The sequence below is a fragment of the Apium graveolens genome, chromosome 6 (genome assembly GCF_009905375.1).
Source record: "Apium graveolens cultivar Ventura chromosome 6, ASM990537v1, whole genome shotgun sequence".
In the NCBI taxonomy this organism is placed as follows: Eukaryota; Viridiplantae; Streptophyta; class Magnoliopsida; order Apiales; family Apiaceae; genus Apium; species Apium graveolens.
In genome coordinates this window covers 290960377-290968323 of record NC_133652.1, presented here as the reverse complement: position 1 = coordinate 290968323, position 7947 = coordinate 290960377, and the positions used below count along the sequence as shown (strand labels likewise).

The 7947-nt window shown below is 42.0% G+C and overlaps 1 protein-coding gene across 1 annotated transcript; it reads left to right on the top strand.

Annotated features, from left to right (window-relative positions):
* Nucleotides 1-6757: 6757 nt before the first annotated feature.
* On the top strand, nt 6758-7423 carry LOC141666212 (uncharacterized). Its single transcript, XM_074472205.1, has one exon. It carries the CDS (start codon nt 6758-6760, stop codon nt 7421-7423), a length of 666 nt encoding a protein of 221 aa, XP_074328306.1.
* Nucleotides 7424-7947: the final 524 nt, after the last annotated feature.

Below are 7947 nucleotides of genomic sequence, written 5' to 3'. Positions count from 1 at the left end.
AGCAAACTCAGTAGCACAAAACTGATACTAGTTATTATATATCTAGAAAGGGCATGTAAAACAATTGCGTAGCTAAAGACAAACATTAAACATAAAAAATCATATAACTAAAGATAAATATTAAACATCAAAAATCATACGACTAAAATGAGTTCGTGCAGATACTACACACTACCGTACAACTGGCTCTTGTCATATAAACTCAATATTTATTAGTACTATATTAGGATAATTACCAAAAGACACAAATAAATGTTAGGCGTTCTCTAACTCATATCTCATCACAGCTAGCATAATAACCAGTAAAAGGTACGGTTATTTTCGTAGAATTTTTTTTATACATCATGTGATTATACTGTTCATATTTATTTTATTATTTGTAAATGTTGTACAGTCTAACGTATATTAAATATTAAATATAAATTTGATTGTTTATCAATGTATATTTTTTTATACAAAACATTACCAAATTATACAACGTTTCTAATATATCTCATTAAACAATATATATATATATATATATTCTTATTTATATTGTATAATTTGTATTTAATGAATGAATATAAACAGGGTAGTCAGTATACGTTTAAAACGAAACGATTAAATTTAATTTGTAGAATGTCGTTACTGTGTTTACAAAGAAAAAGTTAAAATTAACATATATGTTCAATACAAAATTGAACAAAAATTTTGAATTTTATTTAAATAAACTATATGTACTGGTCTATATTATTACTGAGTTCACTATAAGTTTCTCAATTTAAAAGATAAAAAAATGCATAACTGAAGTTAAAATGACTTGCAATCATTATATACAGTAATGTAAAATTTACACTACTGTTAATATAAAGGTTGTTTTTAATGAAAAATATTATTTTTTGAAATTCAACGTATGTATGTTTGGAAAAATATTAGTTTTTTATTTATACTATTGTTAATCTCAAACACATTAATTTATATTAACATAAGATATTAAAATATTTCACATTATTGGTAAGATATTATCGCCAATCCTGTAATTTAAATGTGGAATGTGATGATATTTTTCTACCGGGCCATGTTTCAAGTATTTTTTTAACAAATAGGCCAAATTCTGATTTCAAATTCGAAATAAACTAAAGTACACTGACTCATTATTATTCGAATATATCTAAATATGTAATACCAATATAGATTATTTATATATAAGTGATTTTATTTTCAATATTTTTTAAAAAAATTTATATATGTACATTTTAATTACTTTTTATAATAAAAAATATGTTAAAAACATATGAGATATATTTTCAAACTAAAAAATAATTAATAAATAAGATAATAATTCATTTATATACTGTGCGTAACTTTATATCTGGAATTCAATTATTTAAAATTAACTGTTCAAATATTCAAGTAACTATCTCTTTTTTGCGGAATTCAAGTAACTACCTTTAAAGTTAAATAAAATATTTATTTAGCACAGTTACATATTATGTGTATGATAAAAAGCACATGTGATAATATGGTGTAGTGGTATGAGGTTGTATAGGTGAATGAAATATCTTGAGTTTGATTCCCACAAACCACATTTTTTATATAAATATTAAAAACAGAGGTAATTTAGTCTTTTTAATGAGATTTTTTAGTTTCATGAATATTATCCCTTTATTCTCCTATTATATATAGAAGAGAAGAGAGTAGGCACAAAGTCATTTTCATGAAAATATGTTCTCATTTTTTCTTTGTATTTTTACATTCGGGGAATCGGAGGAGCTACAGTATTGATAGGCCAGAAGTAACCAAACCCAAATAAAGGAACAGAAGCCCAAAGAGATAGCACCCCAGGCCCAAGCCGGGGTGGCCCCCGGTGCCACGTGGCACAGGACAAAAGAATCAATTATCTCATGTTACCCAAAATGGAACAATTGCATCCCAGCCGTCCATAGGTAAAGATCCCAAGGCAACCCTGATGGAGAAAGGACACCTGACCACACAGTTCATCCGAGCCGTCCACGCACTCACCAACCAAGAATGATTAAAGGCTAGGATGAAGAGGTACAAACCCCAAAATCCTAAATCTTGGTACCTATAAAAGACCCCAAAAAGAGGGTTTTAGGGGTTGAAAAACATTTGACTGCTACACACCTATACACACACCAATATACATATTTTGAATAGCTCCTTCTTCTTCCTTCTTCTTCTTCTTCTTCTTCTTCTTCTTCTTCTTCTTCTTCTTCTTCTTCTTCTTCTTCTTCTTCTTCTTCTTCTTCTTCTTCAAAAAACCCCATTTCTTACTCTCACACCGGAGTTGCCGCGGGAAACAACCCCCCCTCCGGTTCTGTTTTGCAGAGTCCCCTACCTAGCAAGTCAACCTCCCTCCAACCGCTACGGAAACTGGACTCTAGCTCACGTGAGAAAGGAGAAGACCTGGGAAGAAACAGAGTTATCATTGGCGCTAGAAGGAGGGCGAACCTCCGGTGGTGTGGTGTCATCTCCAACTACATTACACAGCTCCAAAAGCCAAAGAAATTCTCTCTCTGGTAAGAACAACAGCCCTCACTCTTTTCACAGCTCACTGTTTTTATTTTTCCCTCCAGAACAGTCACACACCCTGGTGCACCCCTGCTACTATCCCCCATAATCTGTTCTGAAGCTAATGACCACGAGAAAAAGCAAAACTTCGATCTCCGGAACTATTCAGCCCATCGTTGCCCCGCCCAGCGACGGCGAGATGGAAGATATAGAAGAAGAGCCCTCCATAACTCGTGCTTCATCTCAGCTCCAGCCCGGAGACCAGAGGATAATTATAGAGAAAATAGCCCACAACTATGCTGAAACCTCTACAAACCCTTGGGGAAATATGACCCCGGGGCAGATTCAAGCGGCTATGAACCTGTGGAAAGAAAAGAACAAGGCTCCTAAAACCCGCCCCGAGGACCAAGAAGAGCACTCGGAAGAATCCCGGGGCTCAGTCCTGGACCGAATTGGCAGAACCAAGAGGCTGTCAAAGGACGCCCACGACGAGATCAAGAGGGCCACACTCCGGGACCGCATTCGGAAGGAAGAAGAGGCCAAGGCGAAAGCTAACATTGAAAAGAGGGTCCAAGAGGAGGAAGCCAAACTAAAGAAGAAGACACACCGTATTCATGTCTCTTCGGATTCAGAACCAGAGAAGGAATCTAAGAAGGAGCAAATGGCCCGGGTCCTCCGGGATCTCAAAAGAAAGGTGGAAGGAGACGTGGAAGTCGGGGCGCGGCCACGCCCTTCACCAGAAAGCTGGAATCCACCCCCAGGGAACCAACACTCAAAGAATTCAACTTCGACTCTTTTGACGGGCTTGCCGACCCTGAAGAACATCTCAACTACTTTGAACAAATCTCAAACATATATGATTATAATGACCTCACGAAATATCGTTTCTTCACTTCAACACTAAAGGGAGGGGCACAGAAATGGTTCAGCAGAATCTCCTCCCAGAGCATCGACTCTTGGAAGGACTTCCGGGAGATATTTCTCAAGAGGTTCTGGGCGAACCGCATAAACGAGCTACAGATGTGCCACCTGGAAACCATTCAATAAAGAAGCAGGAAAACTCTACCGGAATTCATCAAAAGATTTCAAGAATCAGTCAACCAGCTCTCCAACCTTGAGGAGAAGGAAGCCGTGAATATTTTCAGGCGTAATCTCCACCCGGTTTCATGCGAAGGCTACGTGAAGGACCTGATCCATAGGGAGCCCCAAAGCCTTGCTTCAGCTTATGCGATGGCTTCGAAGTTTATCTAGGAAAATGACTTCCTCACCTCGATGAAGATAAATAGGCGGATCCGGGATGATGATGAGTCTCCGGAAAGCCGCTCCACCTACAGGAAAGAAAAGAGACATAAGATAGACATATAGGACAATTATGTACAGCAATCTCGGGGGACCCCACCCCAGGACGACTACTCCAGACCACAGAAGATTGAAAGAAAGCCCAAGCCCAAAAGGGAGCCAAAACCGGAGTCCGAATGGACCCCACTCAACCGGCTCTGGGCTGACATCTTGAGAGAAGTTAAGGGAAAACCCTTTTATTACCCCCGAAGCCGCTGCTGGCACCCCTCGGAAATAGGGCCCGAGACAAATATTGCGGGTATCACGAGGATCATGGCCACACCATGGAGAACTGCTTTTCCTTTAAAATGTTCATTGAAGACCAAATCAAAAAGGGCAACATGAACCAGTACCTACAAAGAAGACTCGATGACAGAGATAAGCCCACTCCGGAGTCCAGATGTGGACAATGATGTCCTGATGATACAACCTGCTGAAGATGAACGCATATATTTCTCTAATGCCGAGTATGAGGGCCTGGATCCCGAGCACAACCAAGCCCTGGTCGTGACTCTCGACATCGCTGATAATGAGGTACAAAGAATTTTGGTTGAAAATGGTTCCTCAGCTAACATTGTTTTTGAGCATACCCTTAACAGGATGAAGTTGGGACACCTCCGCATGGACCCATGCCTCAAAACCCTCTCTATGGATTCGGGAACAATATGATTCCGATCTGCGGGATAATATACCTCCCCATGGTCTTTGGTGCCGCACCCCGGCAGGTATCTCATGTCATGAAGTTCTATGTGATAAATGATGCATCCTCTTACAACATGATTCTAGGAAGACCCACCATCACCAAGCTCCGGGCCATCCCGTCTACAATTCACTTGAAGATGAAGTTTCCCACCCCGGGAGGCATAGGAGAACTCAGAGGGGACCGGGGCACATCTGGAAAATGCTACGGACAAGCACTGGTCATGGCCGAAACTGACCCAGAAAACAGAAAGAAGGCGATGGCCTTACACAAAGGCCAAAACCGCAAGAAGCATCGCGAACATTTCGGCAAAAGACTGAAGTTGGACGTCAACATGATAGAGGAATTGGGATACAACGTAACCAACGTCGATGTCCGGATACAGAAATTTGTGGAAGTAAAAGAGAAAACCAAGGTAGAACCTGCTGCCCAGACGATGGAAATAGAGTTGGACCGCAGGAACCCCACCCGGAAGTTGAAAATTGGAAAAGGCCTAAAGACATCCTTTCGGGAAAAGCTCATCTTGCTGTTAAGGGAATATGTGGATGTATTCATATGGGCACCGGAAGATATGCCCGGGATTGACCAGTCCGTGGCAATGCACAGCCTGGATGTAGACCCGAGGAAAAGATCGATCAAACAGAAAGGAGAAACTTTGCCCCCGAGCGACAGCAAGCAATAGACGAAGAAATTGAGAAGCTGCTCAGGGCTGGCATCATTTGCAAAATCAAGTATCCTGATTGGCTCGCCAATGTGGTCCTAGTTAAGAAACCAAATGGAAAGTGGAGAATGTGTGTTGAGTACACGAGCCTCAACGCTGCATGTCCCAAAGATTCCTATTCCCTCCCAAACATTGACCAGCTAATCGACACAACTTCGGGCCACACCATGCTCAGCTTTATGGACGCCTTTTCAGGATATAACCAGGTCCGCATGAATCCCGAAGACATTGCCAAAACAGCCTTCATCACTCATAGGGCAGTTTATGCCTTCATCATGATGCCTTTCGGGCTCATCAACGCTGGAGCCACCTACCAGAAAATGATGAACACAATTTTCAAAAGCCAACTGGGGAGGAATATAGAATCTTATGTAGACGACATGATCTCCAAGTCACTCATGATCCCAGATCACATAAAAGACCTCAAGGAGTGTTTTGACAACCTGAGGAGATACAACATGAGGCTGAACCCGGAGAAATACGCATTCGGAGTACCTTCAGGCAATTTCCTGGGATTCTTGGTCAGCGAAAGAGGAATAGAAGCAAACCCAGAGAAAATCAGTGCCATAATTGAAATGAAGATATCACACACTCAGAGGGACATCCAGAAGTTGGCTGGATGTCTGGCGGCCCTACGCAGGTTCATCCCGAAGCTGACGGAAAGATGTCTCCCATTCTTCGAGTTACTAAAAGGTACCCGGAACAAGAAGTTAATGGATTGGACCCCTGAATGCCACACAGCTTTTGAAGAAATCAAGAAATACCTGATGAACCCTCCGGTGCTATCAAAGGCCAAGCCTGGAGAGACTTTATCCCTCTACATCACCGCCGGCCCCAAAGCTGTCTCTTCGGCCCTAGTCCGGGAGGAAGGAGGAATGCAAAGCCCCATCTACTACGTCAGCCAAGTCCTCAAGGACGCCGAGACTTGATAAACTTGGAAAAATTCGCCTTGGCCCTCATGCACTCCAGCAGGAAGCTGAGGCAATACTTCCAAGGCCGAGAGATCAGAGTGGTCACGGATCAGCAGCTCAGGAAGATCATCCACAAGCCAGAAGCCTCCGGAAGGCTAGTTAACTGGGCCATTGAATTAAGCCAATTTAACATCAAGTTTGTGCCACGTACGGCGATAAAGGCCCAGGCCTTAGCAGAATTCGTCATGGAATGCACCTTCTTGGAGCAGCAACTACCCTCCCCCCATGAGGTAACCTCGGAAAATACCAACCCAGAAACGGAATTCTGAAAGCTCTATGTGAACGGGTCATCTACGGCCGAAAGGTCCGGAGCATGCCTCATTCAAATCAGCCCGGAAGGCTTCACCATTCAACAAGCAATAACTTTTACCTTCAAGGCAGTGAACAATCAGGCTGAATATGAGGCACTCATCTCCGGGTTCAGATTGGAAAAATCTCTGGGTGTTTCGAAGATGATCGTCTATAGTGACTCTCAGATTGTGGTCAAGCAAACCAGTGGAGAATATATTGTGAAAGATGCAACAGTACCAGGCAATGGTGCGAAATATCCTGGAAGCCACTCCCGACATCACCATACTTCAGATCAACAGAGAAGAAAACTCCAGAGCAGATGAGCTGTCCAAGCTCGCACAGAATACTTCAGACCTCGCTAGTTCAGTGTACTTCGAGGAACTCAAGGCACCCAGCACAGAGCGGTCTGAGATCCTGTGCATCGGAAGCGCAGAAAATTGGATGACCCTCTATATAGCTTACTTAAGGGATGGGACACTCCCGGAAGACCAGAGAAAAGCTAGGTACTTAAAGTACAAAGCTACTCGTTTCTTCCTGGAAGATGGGCAACTATACATGAGAACTTTCTCAGCGCCCACGCTGAAGTGTGTAGACCCGGATGAAGCAGACTACTGTCTCCGGGAAGTCCACGAAGGAATCTGCGGGGATCACTTAGCGGCCAAAGCTTTGGCTTACAAAGTTATCAGACAAGGATATTACTGGCCCACAGTCCACGCCGATTTCATCGCCTACGTCAAGAAATGCCCTCAATGCCAAAAGTTCAGCAAGGTTCCCAGACAAAGCCCCAGCCCGCCAACGTCGGTATTGTCTCCAATCGCGTTCGCCGTTTGGGGCATAGATATCATGGGTCCATTTCCTCGGGCAAAAGGCGATCTTCGCTATGTCCTGTAGCCATTGATTATATGACAAAGTGGGCAGAAACTAAGGCCATGAGGACAATCAATCAGTAAGATTGTATCAAGTTTATGGACTCAATCATCATGAGGTTCGGGATCCCGATAGTTCTTGTCTCCGACAATGGCCCACAGTTCATCGGGTCCAACTTCGAGGCATATCTGAAAGAACTCGGAATCGAGCACAAAAGGGCATCGGTCATACACCCTCGGGGAAATGGACAGGTTGAAGTAACTAATAGAACTGTTAGGTCTCAATATGTTTGTAGAAGGGGGGGTTGAATACAAACAATACCATTTAATCGAATAAAATGCGGAATAAAAAAAGTGAAACAAAATTCAAGTTAAATAAAATTATTATTAAACTTGAAAGGTGTTACAACAACGGTATCGTTTACAAGGGATTAATCTCAAATCATTTATTACAAATCTAGAATAAATTCGACATGAACTTTTTCTATTTTTGCAATAAAAAGATCAAATGCTAAAAGCAATTTGAGATTAAGTTCTAGGGATTTCGAT

Bases quoted from the DNA above. Each gene is read 5' to 3' on its own strand.
- LOC141666212 (XM_074472205.1), top strand. From the start codon at position 6,758: ATGCAACAGTACCAGGCAATGGTGCGAAATATCCTGGAAGCCACTCCC.